Consider the following 18,808-nt stretch of genomic DNA (forward strand, 5'->3'; position numbering starts at 1 on the left):
TTTTTCACATCCCTGAGCAACAACATTGTTACCAACAAAATGTCTAGTGTAGACAAAGCCCTTCAACTCTGCATCAACCTCCCTGATCAATGGTTCAAAAAAAGTAATGGGATTTCTTTCCAACTTTCAACAACAGCAGCACAGTATCTCCTGCCGGAGACCAAACTAAACTGTGGTCCCAAAAGAGACGTTTTCAGAAAGTTTTATGTATATGGGAAAGTGAAAGTTACAATGGAAGCTCACATGTAACCTTAGCGATAGAAGTTACTACAAAAATGATACACTCTAAAATACAAAAAGGATACGTCACACGTGTGTACACTCTGTGCGTGGAGGCATTCCCCAGGGGATAAATAGCAGAACTGCATGATAAATTGCAAAGCCGGGAAGTCAATATTTTTCGTTCACATTGGTGCTCTTTTGTTTAAAAGAATTCCACCTGCCCTTGAAATGTTTCCTCCTTTGCTCCCCATATATGGTGTTTCTTGCAGCTGTCCCCCTGTCCAAGGCCCGGGGCAGGGGGAAATCCCCCATTTAAGAAAGCAGGGAATGATTTCCCAGCAGATTAATTTAATTGGAGGTGGCGCCGGTGATGATGGCTTTCGTAAAAGTTGCTTCTAACTTGCTATTATGATCCTCTGTTTTCGGTTGCTTCGAACCTTGCCACACTGAAGTGTGAAGCCTTTTATATAAATGTAAAGAACTGGCTGAAAAATAAAAGTAGTTCACAAACATGCCAAGAACTTCCAAGATGGTTTTATTATTTTACTTTTGGAAATGGGTTGATTTTCATTTTGTGAACATTTCTGCTGAAGTTTAAGCACCCTGTATCAGTTTACAAATAGAACATGGTCCGCTTTTAAACATTTCACTGTGGGACTTACCTGGCTACAACGGTAGGACAAGAAGCAATGGGCTTAAATTGCAGCAAGGGAGGTTTAGGTTGGACATTAGGAAAAACTTCCTGCCTGTCATGGGGGTTAAACACTGGAATAAATTGCCTGGGGGGGTTGTGGAATCTCTATCACTGGAGATATTTAAGAACAGGTTAGACAGATATCTATCAAGGAGGATCTAGACGGTGCTTGGTCCTGCCGTGAGGGCAGGGGACTGGACTTGATGACCTCTCGAGGTCCCTTCCAGTTCTCGTGCTCTGTGATTCTATGCCCAATGAAAACTGACAACGAAGAAGAAAACCCCTCACATAAAACCAAAATCTAATAGCACACCCAGAGAATAGAAATGAAAATGGGTGATGAACAAAACATGAAATGTCAGTTGAAAACTGTTGAGATTGGAGAGGTTTTTTTGCCAAAATTTCTTGTTTTGGAAACTGGGTAAATATTGTTAATATATTTTTAATCATGTCCATCTGAAGTTGCTCAGGCATTTGGAATGTTAGAAGTACTGAGGATATGAGAAAGGGGTAGAGCCAGGGAGCTCGATAACCATGCATGAAAAATTCATTTATCAGATGTATCCACAAGTTAGCCCGTTATCTAAAAGCTGAAATAAAGCCAGGCTTGAATTGACTAGACCCAGGGCTTGTGTGATGAGCAAAAGTTTTCAAAAGAAGAGGTTAGTTGGACCCATTTCTCTCCTGTCCTCCAACCTGGGGTTGTCATTTATACCTGCAAAATGGTTGTGAAATGCTTCTCGATGGCCGCATTTTTCTCTCTTTGGCCAGGTATAAATGGTGACATGGTGCAAAGCAGAGGAGACTCAGTCTGTGTGGAAAGAAAATCAGCCAATACTCAAAAATGGAGTTTAAAAGAGAAACCTGTTTAGATGAGAGTTTTCTCTAGTCCATAAGGGTTTGTGCTAATCTCCCAAAGGTCAGGACAATAGGGGTATGTCTACACAGCAAGGTTATTTTGGAATGCCAGAGGTATCCCGCATCTTTTGAATGCGTCTGCTATTTTGAAATATAGCAGATGCGCTATTTTGCCATCCCTGTAAACCTCATTTTACGGGGAGAAAGGGATGGCTCGAAAATAGCGCTTTATTTTGGAATTTGGCGCTGTTTAAACAGTGCCAAATGACTACATAAGCTATATCAAAATAAGCGACATGATTTGCGTGGCGCAAATTGCGTATCTGATTTTGAGTTTCGGGTGCTGTGTAGACGCACCCTAGCAGAGCAAATCTTGTCTTTCTCTTATGCAAAAGTGATTCCTGTGAAAATTGGAGCATAGCAACGTTCACTTCCACAAATCAGGAATGATCATGTTTTGTGTATGTTGGCTTGAAAGAGCCACACTCTGTTTTATATGCAACACGGGGTCTGAATGGGCATTCAGACGAATCTGCTGTTGATGCATATAGGAGGTTTCCTGTATAAGGCTGCGCCATCGACACCCGCTGGGTGTGATGAAATACAGAACATTACGTGAATCAAAGCATCACCGCTATTTTGAATATTTGCAAGTCCAGTCAGTGAAATGTGTTTCTCTTAGCAATAAATTCCCAACCCAAATCATTTCCTTATTTGCAATGGCTACAAAGTTTAAATGACACATGGTCAGATTGGTGTTTAATTCAGCCCTACTCCTGTTCTTCGGAAAGAAAGCAAGGGCACAGTTTATGCCAAAGGTGGAAGAGTATTAACGTCACAGAAACTTGGAGAACAATTCTAATTTCTGGATTCACAGCGATTTGTCTTGCACGGGCAGCTACATATTTGTCGAATTAATTATATGCAGGGCCTGCACACTGAACTACACCCCCGGAACAGCTGCTGTAGCCAACACCACCCGCCTGCGTATCAGTGAATTTTAAAAGCCAGGCCGCAGGCTGCACCCGTGTATCTGAGATCAAACTCAGACAGTGTGCACAGAACCCTTCTTATTAAGTGAGGGTAATAATTGATCTTCTTTGGCTTCGTGCTGGGTGGAGGCCCGCTGGCCCAGAAAGGGTTGAGAAATTCACTAGAGCAAGGTGGGCAAATACCAGCCCACGGGCTGGATGCGGTCTAGCAGGGTTAACTCAGGCAGGCCCCCACACCGCCGTATTTACCTGCACCTCCTCAGGTACGGGGAACACAGCGCCCATCGGCCACAGCTCGCCGTTCCTGGCCAGTGAGAGCTGCGATCGCCCGGACCTGCGGAGATGCAGGTCAATAGAGCAGCAGTGGCCCACACGGGCTAACCCTGGTGAATTGCCGCCGTTTTATTGCCCAGCCCTGGACTCGTGCCTACTCCTGGCATGTACGTTCAGAAGACCGTTTTAGGAGATTCTAGTGGCATTATTTGTGCTGGCCTGTCTGGTGCCAGGAGATGTCTCTCAGCAGGTACATGTATTCTAACTAAACGCCTGACAGACCTGCCTCGTTTCTTGAGAACTCATGATTAAGTGCCATTGTGACCTGGCCATTTCTTTACATGGAGCAATTCTCTTGGAGGAATTTAGAACACATGAAAGCACACGTGGTGTTCCTAGTTACTGCTGCTGAGCCAATGGCTAGGAAAAGCTAAGCTGCTTTAATCGCATACTGTGTGTATATTTTGTGTATTTAGAAGTCTCTGACAGACCTGTTCTTGTTTTTTCTTTCTCTTCCTCGTCCTCTTTCTGCATTGGCAGAGCATCTGGGATTTGAATTAAAGGGTACGGAACAACCATTCATTTGTTAACCAGAAGCCATTAAGAGCTGCCCATGGTCCTAAACATTACGGCTTTAACGGGATGATTAAAAAATCAGCTGTTCTGCTCTTTTTCCTGACACCCAGAAAGATATTTGGATGAAAAAAAAATTCAATGTGAACTGAGAAAAATTACCTGCGTATTTGTAGCAGCACGTTATCCTTTGCCGTGGACAGAGGCACATTGTGGAAGGCAGTAGTGCAATACCAAATCGCTATATGGCTCCTCACTGCAAATTTGTATTGATCTGGAAGGGCTGGGGATTGTGTCAATTTGGAAGGTGACCAGCAAATATCGCTTGGTAATGGACAAATATTCCGGTAACAGAATGTCTAGAATTTTGGCTCCTGGGGAGGGAGAAGGCCGGGAGTCTGCATGCAGAACTCTCCGTGGAATCACGGAGGATCGGGCTCCGAGTCAGGCTGGGTTTGAAAGACACTGGGTTCAGGAGAGAGCCAGCAAAGTTCTCCTGGAGGAGCGTTGGGGAGTGTTTTTCCATAGAGGGTGCTGGGCTTTCAGCAGCCCTGGGAGGAGAGGTTGTCCTTTTCAAAAGCACCTGAGGCCCGGACCCTCCAAGGCATACAGGCCATACGTTCTTTTGAAAATGTTAGATCATTTTAGGGAAAGGAAAACCCCGTTTGGCCCAACACCTGGCTCCTTTCTGGGGCATCATAATCCCACACGTTTACCCTGTGTTCCCCTTAGTTCTCCCCAGAAGTACAGTGCGAGGGGGCTCTTGAGTTCGCATGTTGTGCTGCCTTCATCTCCGCCCGCACTGTCCCCCCTCCCGTTTCTTTGCTGCGTGTGCCATAGGTCTGTGTACCCCCTAAGTTCTGCATTGCCAACCCCCGAAGAGCCCGGCCCTTATTTGTGGCCATGCTGGGTTCTAGAACGAAGGAGCTGGCATAGAAGCGGACGGCCTCGTTCAGCCGCTAGTTCTTACTCCGAGCTCAGTTTCGCTTGGCTCAGACGGCGGGATTTGGCCTGCTGACTAGCTGCTGCTTCTTTGCAGACTGCTCTCGCACTCCCCAGGGGCCGTGGTCTGCACTCAGCTGCGCCCATGGAACCGCATGGGCGGCGGTGGGATTAGGCGCAGGTATCTGAGGGCAGAATTCGGTTTAAACGTCCAATCAAAGTGACCCGTGCTCTGTAATCCCGGCCTTGGCTACTTCCCGCGGGCCCCTGGGACCTGCCAGCATCCCTGTTGCCCTGTGCTGCAGCCTACGTGATCTGATTCATGCCCAGAACGGCTTTCCCCTCGGCCTCTCCCTCTTTGCGCCAGCGTCAGGGCAGCTAGAGAGAGGTGGCGGTGCAGGGGAGCAGTGGGGGCTTTTGGGCACCTACCTCTTTAGCTGGTGCTAAAGTCTTCTCTTAGCTATTAGTGCGAATCACCAGACACTAGTGTAATGGGAGTGAACTTTGTCTCCGGGGGACTCAGATCCTTTCTTCCCCAGGGGCCAGTCCTAGCTCGCATGGGTTTGAACGGAAACGAGGGCTAGCGTCTTGCGTCAGGCTCCCGGTGCTGGGTGTTTTCAGTCCCCAAGGGCTATTTGTCCACCTTTCCGAACTGTCACAACACCGGGCAGGACGGGGCCCAGGGAGTCGCCTCTGCTCCAGAGGAGCCAGACCCCGCCTGCCCGCAGTTCTAGGCTGCTGCTGGGGAGCTGCTTTGGGAGAAGGAATTCTAGAGTAACCGGTGCTGCTATTCAAATACCGCTTGGAAATGGCATTTGGAATTGAGGATTTTTGGCATCCCTTTCAGTTTCCTTCCCTCTTGTCTTCCTTGTTCATTCCCAGTGTCATTCTTAGGCAACAAATCTTCACATGCCGGCTCTTTCGCTGCCTTCTCTCCTGCATCCATTCCTCACTGCCCATCTGTTTGCTGTCGTACCATGGCTGGAGCGGTGCCTCTCTCTGCATTACGTGACACGCAATGATTTGTCCCCCACGTCACTGGTTTAGAATGAGGAGGGTGATGGCTATTATTGATTCTTTGGGGAGCATGGCACACCACAGACTAAAGTCCACTGACCCTACCACAAAGACCTGATCATCTGAATGAGGCATTCCATTGTGGCATCCGCTTGCGTGGTGTTTTCGGTCACTGTCCCCAGGAGTTTATGTGACCGGAAGGTTTGAGGTTCTGAGCTATCAGTGTCATGAGATTTTGTGGAGCCAATGAGTTGTTTTAATCTCAGGTTTGCAGCAGCGACAGGTGGCTCCAAATGTCATTGCTGCGGGCTTGTCACAAGCCCAGGCTCCCGATCCTGCATTTCTGGTGCATCCAAAAATTCTCCGTGAAATGAAATGGGATTTTTAGCACTTGCCAGGAAGCCAAAGTCAGGGTCCTGCATGGGATTGTGCTGCCCACTGAAGCTGGGTTTTGATTCAAGGGGAAAAGTTTGTGGTATAGATGAGAGTTGGGGGATTAAAACCAGCTGATTTGGTAGCTGTGCCTCCCCCATCAACCCCTTCTCCTTTTCTCCTGGAAATAAAAGGCAGGGTTTGCATCAGGAAAAAAAATAACATTTTTGCAGCAAAAAGTGTGAATCAGGAAAATTCTTGATGAAAACGTCATTTCACCTGGGTAGAATCCGATCACTTCCTCCTTCCCGCCTCTGATGAAGCACGTTCACGCGGCAGAAATTCTTGAACAGATTCACCCATGAGCAGTGCAAGTCACGTCTCGCTGTTTTGGCAAATTATTATTAAATCTTTCAAAAATCCAGGCTCTTTGTTCACAAGCACAATCCTCCACCAGAGTGATCAAGCGGAGAACAAACGGCTTGCTGTCTGCATGGAATTAATCCCACCGGCTGTGAACAAGAGACTCTCAGAACTTTCCACACGTCTACCAGAGTTAACTGTAAATGAAGATCCCGAAAGGGGCCTTGTTCAGCCATCCATTTGTTTTTAGATTGGATTCAAATCAACATGAATTTGGAGTTTGCATAATCCAGGAAAAAGCTGTTCCCCCCCCCCCATGTTAAATATGTGATTATGTCCACTCAAAGAATAATATAATGGAGATATACCATCTCATGGAGCTGGAAGGGACCTTGAGTCTGGTCTCCTGCCCTCACAGCAGGACCAAGTACCATCCCTGACAGATTTGCCCCAGATGCCTAGGTGGGCCCTTAGGGTTTGAACTCACAGCCTTGGGTTTAGCAGGCCAATGCTCAAGCCACTCAGTTATCTATTCCCCCCCCAACCACTCCCTGGAAGCAGTTCACAAAATCCATGGAAGGGAGGCATTTCTGGACTTGGGGCAGCCAGTCCTGACAGCTCCGAGGCGGGATAACTTCCTGTTTGAGAGGCAAGCAATGCCTGGAGCCCGTGGATCACGGCTCCCCTCCGCAAAATAAAATCCTGCTTGCTGCCGGGGTTAGCCGCCCTTCTTGTTTTTGTGCCCCTGGTGCCACCAGCTGCAACAGCCCAGTTGCTGCTCCTTCGCTATCAGTCACAAGTGTCGTAGACCAGGGTAGCCAGTGAAAATCTCCCAATCTCTGGTCCCTGCGCTCAGGGCATGGCCCCTCTGGGCTTTCTCCAGCTCAGTGACTTCCCACGATGGAATCTACGTTTCCGTGAATGATTCCAACAGCAGCACGGGGAGAATGTGGAACATTCGGCAGCGTGAAAGGAGCCAGACGGATGAAATCCAGGCACGGAGAGGCACAGATCTCTCTCTTTCCACCCTTCCCCCAGTGTAGAACATGCACAGCATCCCGCACCAGGCAAAAAATACAGGGCGGGGGGAGGTAAAAAGCAGAGCTAAACATCCCAATCCAAATGGGAGCGCTTCCCCAAAGAGGACACTGGAGGATTTGATGGAATGGGGAGGCCAGAGGGCATCCGATCAGACCGCAGGCTCCAGCCACCTAAGCATCTGTATGAGTCAGCCGCACAAAGGAGAGCCATCACCACTGGGCAGAAGGTCAGGATGGGACCTGGGCACCAGGAGGCCCCACCTAACCCCATAGGGCCAATGCAGAACCTTTGGGCTGCCCTTCTGCATAGGGGTAAATCTGAGCCCAGTTGAGGAGTACCTGGATGAATTGCTTCTCAGAGGGCACACGGACCCGCACTCACTATCGGCCAAGGAAAGCACACGGAGGTACCAAAGCTTGGGAGATTCTTGCTGCCACCCTCTCGAAGGAAGGAGGCTGCTGGTAGTGGTGGAACTAGGGTGCAGAAAGGACAGATTAGGTAAGAATTTCTCTGTTCCTGTCACCTGTCGTAACGACTCTGGTCTGCAGTGCGACTCTCCATCGATCCTGCCTTCGTTCCCTACCCAGAACCCGTATTCGGTTCACCAGACACGTGACAAATGGGGCATGTGCTAACTGTGCCTTAGAGATTCCCGGAGCAGCGTGGACTGAGCGAGGGGGGGTTCCTGCCCCTTTTGGAACGAACGCTCGCAGGTGCAAAACACAAGACTTCGGACTGATTTTTCCATGATGATAATGAATCTTGACACCCTCTGGCTTCTCAAGCAGCCATTTCTGTTTTGCTCCTTCTCTCAGAAAGAGAATCGTTTTTGCCACATTCGATACTTCCAAAAGCGGGGGGGTGGAGTGGAGAGAGGCTCAACTACCAAATTATTTTCTCTTAGCTTTGTTTTTATATTTATTATGCTCCTCCCATGCACGACCCTAGCATTCCTAGCACCTACTGCCATTCTTGCTCTCCTTCTGGTTTTACCTCCGATAGCTTTGCTGGGGGTAGCAGAAATAGTCTAGTGCGAGGGCGCCATTTTGGGCGTTCGGGGGGACAGCCACCGTGCGCTCCAGGACGTGCTTGCTTTTCATCCAGTGCCCCGGACACTAAGGGAGTGAGAGGAAAGTGCATGCATTCCGTGCATGCCTCGTACACCTGCCTGGTGAAGGGAGTTCACCAGCCAGGTGTGAGAGGAATGCAAACACTTTCCCCTCATTCCCTTAGTGTCTGGGGCATGGGATGAAAAGCCAGCTGCATCCTGGAGCACATGGCTGCTGTCCCCCCCGCACACCCGAAATGGCGCCCGTGGTCTAGTGAGAGCACATAGGGTACGTCTGCACAGCAGCGCTCTTTCGGAATTGCAAAGAGCGTGTCTACAGTGCAAGCCGTTACTTGGAAATATTGTCGAGCTGAAGGACGTCTTACTCCGACTCCTGTAACCCTCATTTCACGAGGAGTAAGGGGAGTCGGAGGAAGAGCGCCCTTCCCCTTGGACGTCCGGCTGGGTAGAGAGTTCCAAAAGCCGAGTTAAGCTATTTCGACTTCAGTCCGCAATGGACGTAATTCGACTTTTGCCCTGCTGTGTAGACGGTCCCGTAGTGTCCTCGGGTGGAACATTCCACCATAATGAGTTCCGGAGGGTTTTTCTGGCTTAATGTACATGAGAAAATGTTTTCGAGACTGGTAATGAAAGGACAAACACCAGGGATTCACGTTATCGGGGCAGATGGACTTACTCATGGGACAGGTCTTTTTTGGGATTCTCCCTCCCAGCAGGTAGTGGGCCAAGTTCTTCTCTGAGTCCTGCGGGCAGAAAGCCACAGTTACCCCAGCGATTTCAGGGCAGAACTTGGCCTCCTGCATTCATCCACGAAAAATGACTGTCCTTAGCCATGGGACGGGTCTCCTTGAGGATATCTGGGTTGAACGGCATTGACACAGTCTAAATAAGAGCTTCCTCCCAGCTCCATTCTGAAGAGTTTTAGAGACCTGGCCTGTTTGGATCAATTGCTTTCTCTCCAGGAGTGTGCTCTTAATCTCTTGCAAGTGACTGATGTCAGTGGCACTGAGAAAGCTTCCATTACAAATAACTATGGAGCTTTCTGGCTCGTTCCAGCCCTCTCTTGCTAGAAGCAATAGCTCGCTGTTGATGTGCATGTTAATTTCACAAGTGACTTGTACAGTGCGGTTGAGACCACGCAGTGTCCCATGAGTCCACGCATGCCTGGAACACAATGGCCATTGTAGATTCACTGAGATGAATCGGGATAGGTGGGAAAATTAATGTAGTTGCTTCCCAAGATTTCATTGAAAAAATCCACGGCTTTGGTTGGTTCCTAGATTTTCAATACTCTATCCCCTCCCTGTCTTCCGGCAGCCTCGGCACCTCTTCTCTATGCCTACCCAACCTTTGAGTATTTCAGAGTTTTTCTGTTCAGCACCCGAGTGCTTTTGTGCACCAGACTGTGTGGTCTCTGGAATAGTTCTAGAACCCGTAGCTTGCAGCTGTTGCAAGAAAGAATAAACCAGTCCTGAGACCATCAGAGAGAACCCAGAGATGCTGGACCTTGTGATGAGGCTATCAAAGGACCAGTGTGTACGGGTGGGCGTGACAATCAGAGGGCGGAGGTTCCAAACGCCAAAGAATAAGCAATGGTGCCAACTGGCTGTATGGGAGGTTGTTCTGTGTAGGGATGTGTTGGGTCAGGTCTTGTATGAAAGCTCGAAATGTGCTGGCCATGGTCTGTAATATTGTCACCCCCACCAGGTCTCTGAGGTGTGTGGAGTGTGTGTGTCAAAGTGGACTGGTAGTTGGGGATTTCAGGTCCAGTGTTCCCTCTAATTTTTTCCATCCATGTGCAGAATAAATGTTCCGTGCACCAAGGCAAATGCAGCCGTGCATCACCACTAGACGCACATGCTGCCGGCTGTGGACAGCTGAGGTGGCTCTGCTGAATAGCCGGTCGGCCCCTGAATCTCTCCTGAGTGGCCGCCCAAGCGCTCAGCTTGCAGGGAACGCTGTTCAGGCCCCCTGCAAGGGGTTGTGAGGCTGGTGGAAGACACGGGGAAAATGTACGTTCACAGGCTGAGCGCTGCTCTGAGCTGTGGCTGCTTAGCATTAAGGCACCACAGGTCACAGGGCAGGTGGTGACCGGACCCCGTACTGGGCTGGGCGGTCCCCAAAACGCCGCAGCGACGGTGTTGGCAGGATTCGGACTTGTGTGGGGAATGTATCGGTAGCCAGCCTACCAGCCTAAGGGTGACCGCCACATCCCCTTTCCGGCCCAAGTCCCTCTCAAGTTACCCAGAAAACAAACAGAAAGGTGCTCTCCACCCGGCACATCTGAACAGTTTCCCAGCATGCTCTGTGTCCAAAACAGGCGCTTCACTTGGAGGCTGATCCTCCGGTTTTGGGTCTCCTTCACCTCAGAGCCTCCCTCTGCCAAGGCTTTGCCAGTTTTTGCCTTGCTCTCAGACTACCGTAATTCATGGAGAGGAATCCCCTTCCGCTCCTAGGCTGGGTTCGCAGCCCCATAGTAAGTTGACTCAACTGCTGTGTTGCTGGGAAGTGTGAAAAATCCACAGCCCGAGTTACACTGTTAAGCCCCCGGGGTAGATAGTGGTAGGTTAGTGCCAGGGTGCGTCCATCAACCTACTTATGAGGTGGATGAGCTCCAGTGATGGGAGACCCCCTCTTCTGCTATTGCGAGGGTGGCCAGATACTAAGGGTGCAACATCCGGGTGGAGCCAGGGGCTAACAGGCGCCTTGTCACGGGGACATGTCCCTAGACAATGGGACATGTGCTCACCCTGCCGCGGGTGGGCACGCTGCCTACAGCCGTTCAAGTTTTGCAAGGCTGCACCCTCTACCCCACGTTGATTCTGCGTTTTCCCGTTCACTCGGCTGGCCCCCCGTGGTCACGTCCATTGTCCCAGGCAGTAAGTTCTGTGTAAACAACTGGCTCAGTGATTGTACTAACAGCTGCCTGCTAGTGTAGTTCCGGCCACGAATCCACTAGTCTGTATACACAATGACACACCCGCCTAACCCCAGGCGGCACGTGGCCCGTCCAGTCGCAACACTCCCAGCTTTCATGAAAGACCTGACTTGGCATCGTTAGAAACCCAGCAGCATTGTATCCAGCCAGCCGATTCAGTTGCTTATTCTTTGGGGCTTGGACCCCCCCCTTCTTTCTGTGAGCTGTCAGGACCCTCGCTGTCGCCGTGGACACGGTCAGGGTCCTGTTTGTTGGACACCCGGGGAATCTGCTGGGAAGGAAAGAGAAGAGTTGTGGGAGCTCATGGGCTAGAGGGAGAGCGGGAGGGGAAGGAGAGTCAATACTAAGTTTGCTGGGGAGCAGAAGGGTGGGATCCCTAGATGGGAGCAGGGAGAAGAGAGATGAAGAGGAGGGGATGGCAGGAGATCTCAGTGTGTGGGGGTAGGTTGGGGATAATCATCCACCTCTTTGGGTGCTTCTCAGAGCTGACCTATGGGACACTTTGAGATCTGCCCAGGCGTAGGCCATATCGGTAGGATGCTGCTAGTTCTCGTGTGTTCAGAACACGTCCTCTGCAGAGGAGCCGGGGTTTAACTAGCCTGTCATTCTCCCCTTTGCAGAGGCCGAAGAACTCTATCAGAAGAGAGTGTTAACCATCACGGGGATCTGCGTGGCTTTGCTTGTGGTCGGAATCGTGTGCGTGGTCGCCTACTGCAAAACCAAGTGAGTGGCAGCCAGCAAGCCCAATTGGACAGCTATATTCCAGGTTGGGTTCACGTGTTCCGCGATAGCCCGGGCCGACCTACGCTGTTGCACAAAGGAGATGCTGTGGAGTGCTATCTGCGTCCACCAGAGAAAACACCAGGTCTAACAGGGCTGGGAAGTGGAAAGCGAAAATCTCTCTATGCCTGCCCTTGCCCCAGAGTTCATAGGTGTTCCACGAAGTGCAGGATGTTCTCCGGTTCAGCCGAATCCACCCCGTTTTACTAAGTGAGTCAATGCCCCGTGGGTGCGAGAATGAGGCTCCGCTAGTACCGGGACCTAGTGACCACGGCGTCTCGTCCCAGCCCTGCTGACGGTGGGCCGTGTTTCAGCAAATTCCGTAGCAATGACCATTGAGCAAAGCTTCGTAAGCATCCCTGGCAGACAATCAAAGAGATTTCCCTCCATTTCACAAATAAGTCAGCTGAGAGGTGGCACAGGGTGGTTGGTGGCAGTAGTGTGATTGGAACATAGGTCTCCATGGCGCAAACCCAAGTCTCCTTCAATACCTCATCAAATCAATATGCCACATCTATGTGCCTGGCTGCTCTAACCACTAGACAACACTTCTCTCCCAGAGCCGGCAGTAGAACCCAGGACTCCTTATTCCCAGCCTTCTGCTGCCCTCTAGAAAATGGTTATCTAACCTGCCGGCAAAGTGCATGTTCCCCTCATCCCCCCTTCGGTGGCTGCACCTCCCTGAAGATGATGGTTGCTCCTTGAGTTTGGGCGCAGAGGTCCAAAGGTCCAGGGCTCAGGTCTTGCTGACGGCCCATCGGGAGAGTTCTCTGGAGGGCTGAAGCTAGAGCGGGGAAGCTGAACTTAGATTCAGGCCGGAAGTGAGGTGTAGCACCTAACCGTGAGAGTACTCCACCATCGGCGCAGGTGACCGAGGGTCCTGGTGGAGTCTCCCTCACTGTCCATTTTGCAGCCTGTATTGGGTGTTTTCCTAAGAGATCTGCTCTGGGGGTTATTTGGGGGAAGCTTTCTAGCCTGAACTAATATAGACAGTCAGACTAAGCCGGCCACCATGGTCAATTCTGGACCTGTCATCTCGGAAGCTGTGAATTTTCTTTTGAGATATCTACGGGTTTATTTAATTCACGGAGTGAGGAAATAGCTTTAAAAAGGGGTGTCAGCCCAATAACCTGTCCGTCACGGTGGGATGTGCGCCAAACCCCACATGTTCCACATGGCGGCCAGCTGTCGCACGTCAGCTTGTGTCGCCCCGTGACCGGCTCGAAGGCCAAGAGGTTCTCCGCGGGAAGGACAAAAGCACCAGGTGCACAGATACTCTCTTGGTTACTGGCGCTTTTGAACACGTCTCCCATTGGCCCAGGTAGAAATTTTCATGTCATCTGCACCGGGGGAGGGGGAAATCCTGCACCCGGAGCGGGCAGGATGCCCCTACGAGATGAGAAGGGAAGGGGAACGTGTCCTTGTTGCACCGGCTGGGTTGGCCGGGCCTGGGCGGTGGAGGAAACATCTGTGCTTCCGTGGGACTCCTCCGGGTGGCCCAGGACAGGCAGTGGAGACAAGCTACTGCAACTCTGGCCCAAAGACCATCTGACTTCAGACCATCCGTTTGGGTTTGGGCCCACTGTGGCGTACGTGCTCCGGGAAACCTCAGCCGTAGAGAGGCCCTACGCTTGTAGACTTCCCTGCTGTAAGCGTCTCTGGGACGGGAGGTAGATGCACAGCGTCGCCCTCGTTGTCTGTCTTCCTTGCAGGCTTGGGTGTGAAGAGTCCGGTGAGCTATCAGAATTGCCAGTAAACCCCCTTCCTGCATTTCTCCTTTGTGTGTTTGTAGGAAGCAGCGAAAACAAATGCACAGCCATTTGCGGCAAAATATGTGTCCCGCCCATCCGAACCGAAGCCTGGCCAACGGCCCCAGTCACCCCCAGCTGGACCCGGAGGAGATTCAGATGGTGGATGTAAGTGGCATTGGTGCAGAACGTGTGTTGAGAGTCTGTGATTTTGGGCAGGTTCTCAATTGGACGTTAAAAGCTGAGGACTAAGACATGGGGCTCCGGTTCCGAAAGCTAACGTTGAATGGACGTTTGTTTTTAAACATGGCTGGGCCAGGACAGAAATGTAGGAACTAATCACGTTACATCCTCTTGGCCGCTCTGTGGATTGCCCCGGGTATTTCCTGTTCCTTCAGGATATCCCAGAATGCACCATTCTGAGCCACTACAGATACCACGGACTCCATAGCTGCGTCTCTCTTTAGGAGCCATCGGTGTGCATGGCACTTTACATGGGGTCTTATCCGGCCACCTGCTTCCACTGGGTAGCACTTTGCTCAAGGTGGAAGGTCTCGTCGGTGCCACTCGGAGAGGCCCCGTTTAAAACCCAGCAAAGGCCTTGGTCACACGGTCAGTGTAACGTACGTGGGTCGCTCCATTCCCTTCAATGGGGCTTGGAATGTGACTGGGTTGATCTGGGGCATTGCAAAAACGAAAGCAGGAGGAACTCAGAGGTGGGAGGAGAAAACACGCAGGTCGAGATTCCCTCCTGTGCCGGCAATTCCCAGTGTCCGAGCGCTCCACTTTGCAACCGTCACGTTGGACCAACAGTGTGACGTGTGATGGTTTCTATATAGCCCTGTTGGCCCTGGGGACAGGTCTGGCGGGTCCCTTGCCAGCTGCACACATGCTACACTCAGACTCAAAGGCGGGAGCTAGGAGTATAGACAGGCATGAAGACAGACAGACAGAAAGCAGCACTAGCGCCTGCACAAACCTGTGCAAAATCTATTCATGCTGTGAGTAGGACCAGTCCCTGCGAGACCTGTGGCTGATCACTGCCAGCTCAGGGGACCTGTTGGTATAAACATACAGACTCATCTCCATGTCTCCCAGTGTTCAATCAGTGGTACATGTAGTGGCCCAGAAATCGATGGTATGTGCAGTGGCCCAGAAATCCCTGGTACGTGCAGTGACCCAGAAATCACTGGTACTTGTACTGGCCCAGAAATTGATGGTACATGAGTGACCCAGAAATCGCTGGTACGTGAGTGGCCCAGAAGGCGCTCAATGTTCATCGAGGCGCTCTGGTGGCGCTCCGGTGAGGCGCTCCGGTGGCAGCCTCTCTATGATGCAGTGAAGAGCCCAGAGCAGAGCCGCAGAACAGCCACGGCTTTCTCACGGCCTGTAGCTGCTGTTGGCCTCTCTCCTGTGCTCCTTGCAAGCTCTGCTGTGTAGACTCAGGGGCAGTCCAGTGCGAAGGGACCGGCGTGGTCCGCACATCGCAGGCCACGGACCCGCGCCCACCCGACCTCCAATCCCGCCACCGAGATTCCAGCAGCAGGGACAGTGGGTATCGCAGGCCACAGGCCAAGCCTCCGTAACCCCGAGTTGTGCCCTACCACAGCCTGGCCCAGTGCCCTGGCCTGGCTCCCCCCGGCCCTGCACAGCCGGTGAGGGTCCCAGCACTTGGGGGCCAAGCCCGTGTCCTGGAGCCGCTTGAGAGTCGGGTTGGTGGCCCAGGGTCCGAGTTGTTTGGCCAAGGCTCCTCCAGCCGGGGTGGGGTGGGGTGGGGAGCTCGGAGCTCTGGCAGGTGGAGGTGGGGGCCGGACCTCGCATAGCAGGGGCAGGGCTGGGGGGCTGGTGTCCCTGCAGGGGTATTCCTGCCCTGCGCGTGTCCCCCTGCGTTACTAGCTTGAACCTGCCCATGACCTGGGCTCCTGGCTGCGGAGGAAGGAGACCCCCCCCCCCTCCAGTTAATCCAGGAGCCGTAGTCTGAGGCTTGGGACTCTCTTTATTCCAGTACATTTCTAAAAACGTTTCTGCCACTGAGCACGTGATACGGCGGGAAACGGAGACGACGTTTTCGGGAAGTCACTCCTGCTCCCCATCTCACCACTGCTCCACAGCCACCCCGACTTCAAGCCAGAGGTGAGTGCCCCCATCCCTACTCTCCCTCTCAGACTCTCTCCCGACTGTAGCGAGAAGCCCATCGCGTGAGTCACAGCAAACGCAAAACGGTTTTGCTTTTCCCCGCCTTGCTCACGGCTCGTGGGTCTGCGCAATGTCCGGTCACTTCGGGAGCGTCTACACGGCCCCCTCGCTCTGCAAGTGGCACCGCTTATTTTGAAGTCATTTCGAAATAAAGGGCTGTTCCGAACGTCCCTTAGCCCTCGTGGAACAAGGCTGACAGGGACGCCGGAACAGTGTGCCCGTGATTTCGAAACCGATTTTGAAATAATGGGCATGCTCAAAAGATGCGGAATAGCTGTTTGGGGATACTCCCGGTATCCTGCAAGAGCGCCGCAGTGTAGACGTTGCCCTAGAGTGGCGCAGAGGAAATAGAGACGCGAGAGAGAAGCCGTGGCAAGTCTTTGCATGCTGTTTGATTTGGTAATCGTTTTGGACGAAACCCTTATCGGCTGTGGCGTTGGGAACACACACAACTCGGACAATCGGCGCACACTCGACACCGGGGAACATTTTCAAGAGTAACGCAGGAAAAATGTTCAGATGCTCCTAAGTCTCTTTTACCAAACAAAAAGAAAAGAAAGTAGGGCCAGATGTTTAGAAATATTTAGGAGCCTGAAGATGAAAAATGGGCTTTGCAAAGGAGCACATTCTGTACTGTCCGACTGTGGATCCATCTAGATCATTAGGCACCTACTTATCTGTAAAAGTCCAGCCCTCAAGTGCCTACGTCGCTTCTGAAGATGGGACGTAGGCTTCTAAGGCATGTAGGTGCTTTGAAACCCTGACTCTGTCTCTCATCTGCACGCTGCTGGCCTCTTTCTTAAGTGCTTCAGGCGGCACTAGAGATGGAGTTGAACTGCACAGTTTGGGTTCTGATCCCTGTGTTGAACAACGCACATTTCAGAGGTATTCCCGGGGCATTTCCAAAATACAGATCTGGAGCCAGGCGGAGCTCTGGGAAGCCCTGACGTGTCAAGAGGGCTTGGAGTCCGGGGTTTGGGTTGGGACCCTCACTCACAGTTTCCCTTTTCAAAATGTCAGAGCTCAGACCTCTGACCCCAGAGCTCTGAAATACAGCTTTCTCGTGGCCTTGTGGGGGCAACGGTGCTTTTCCTCCGCTAGCCATGAATATGCTTTGCATGTCTGCACGTCGGATGAAGGCTGCCAGGAAACATTTAGCACTAAACTTCAAACCGAGCAGTCCCTTCGCAAGCTACACAAACAGGAAGTTGTCCACAGGACAGCTCACGATATCTGTACATACATTCGTCCCTGAAGTGCGCCTAGCTGTGCATTTCGCACAGGCTGTTGCCTGCATATTTTAGACATACGAATGAATTCTTTACTCACATTAGAAATTATTCTACTAGACACTCCCATCATGTGTACGAAGAGAGGATGATATATATTGGTAAACGTTTAGGTGCAGATTTTCAAAATTAGAGTCCGATTTGGCAGGTGCACTTTTGTCCAACAAAAACTTGTTTGTGTAATTTGTTGCAGGCAAAAAAACAAAAACCAACGTTGGTGCAGATGTGCAGGTGTGTGCCTTACACCTACCCATTGGTGGGTCATTCTGAACATCTGGATCTCAGTGTTTGTGGGGTGAGGTCATCGGTGAAATAGCATAAGGCAAGGGATGTCAGGGCTGATTCGGATCTCAGACCAGTTGCCTACCAGTGTAACTCCAGCACTGGCAGGTGCTGATTAACCCTTTGCACACCAGCTGTTCTGTGAGGGAGGCCCAGACAGCAAATGTTACCTTCTCTAGAAGACATTCTCCTACGTAAGTTGCTGGAGCCGTGTGGCGGTTCTCTTAGCCAGGCCTCAAAACTTGGGGACAGAGACATAACGTTTTTAGGGATTGTGCATTCACGAATTGCTCACACAATGCACACGAGGACGTGCAATTCTATGCAATGCACAAGAGGGCATGCAAAAGACTTTGCATGCCCAACCCCTGTGTACGTGGTTGTGGGAGGTGTTTTGCACTCACTTCACAAGAGTTAGGCCTTATGGCAGGCAGGTACCCATTTGGGATTTGCAAAGTGCCTAACTCCCATTGAAAGCCGGTGGAAGTGAGGTGTCTAACTCATTTAGGCATTTGTAAATCCCACGAGGCACCAAAATACTGCTGTGAATTGACTCTTGGTCTCTGAAACCGTTTCTCTGAACAAACCGCATGGAGCAAATCCTCCTTAAGACATGCCCGGAGCAGATCGGTGGCCATTTCACTCCTCTTTTCCAACTGGAGTTGTAAATGCAGCTGGTGATGGAACCTCGGGTCTGTTTTCTTGCTCGGGCATCCCTGTGAAACCTCTGCGGGTGTAACTCCATCAGCTCTGCACGCTCATGCCCGTCGGGAAGGGCGGAGCAGACTGGGGCGGCCTTGTGGAAACTCGGAGGCCAACCAAATGCTGCACACGTTGGGCTGATTAGCACTCCCTGGAGACCGACTGTGCTTTGCTTTGCCTCGGACCGCCTGTGCTCCCTCCCCTTCGCTGCACACTGGCTCCGAGTGCCCCTAGAGGTGTCTGCTGGTCTGACCCTCTTCCAGATAGCGCTGGCCTCTGCCGCACGGAGCGCTCCCTGCAGGACGGGTGTGAGCAGCACCTGGACTTGAGCTGCTTTGCTCTAATCATTTTGCCGGCACAAAGCGGCATTCACCGGGCCTCGCGTTTAAAGCCCCGGTGCCCCGGGCACCCTGTGGGTGAGTAGCTACAGGGATTGCTTTGGGGGGATCTCTCTGAG

At 51.5% G+C, this 18,808-nt stretch overlaps 1 protein-coding gene across 5 annotated transcripts in view; it reads left to right on the forward strand.

The window, feature by feature from the left end:
- The window catches only part of NRG2 (neuregulin 2), a 199,531-nt gene that overhangs the window by 173,968 nt on the left and 6,755 nt on the right, over positions 1-18,808 (forward strand). For all 5 annotated transcript variants that reach the window (XM_075900098.1, XM_075900096.1, XM_075900097.1 and 2 more), the window contains 3 exons: positions 11,975-12,077; positions 13,927-14,050; positions 15,888-16,015. In XM_075900098.1, coding sequence (XP_075756213.1) covers positions 11,975-12,077; positions 13,927-14,050; positions 15,888-16,015 — 355 coding nt within the window. The remainder of the gene's footprint in view (positions 1-11,974; positions 12,078-13,926; positions 14,051-15,887; positions 16,016-18,808) is intronic.

This window comes from Pelodiscus sinensis, chromosome 17 (genome assembly GCF_049634645.1).
Source record: "Pelodiscus sinensis isolate JC-2024 chromosome 17, ASM4963464v1, whole genome shotgun sequence".
Lineage (NCBI taxonomy): Eukaryota > Metazoa > Chordata > Testudines > Trionychidae > Pelodiscus > Pelodiscus sinensis.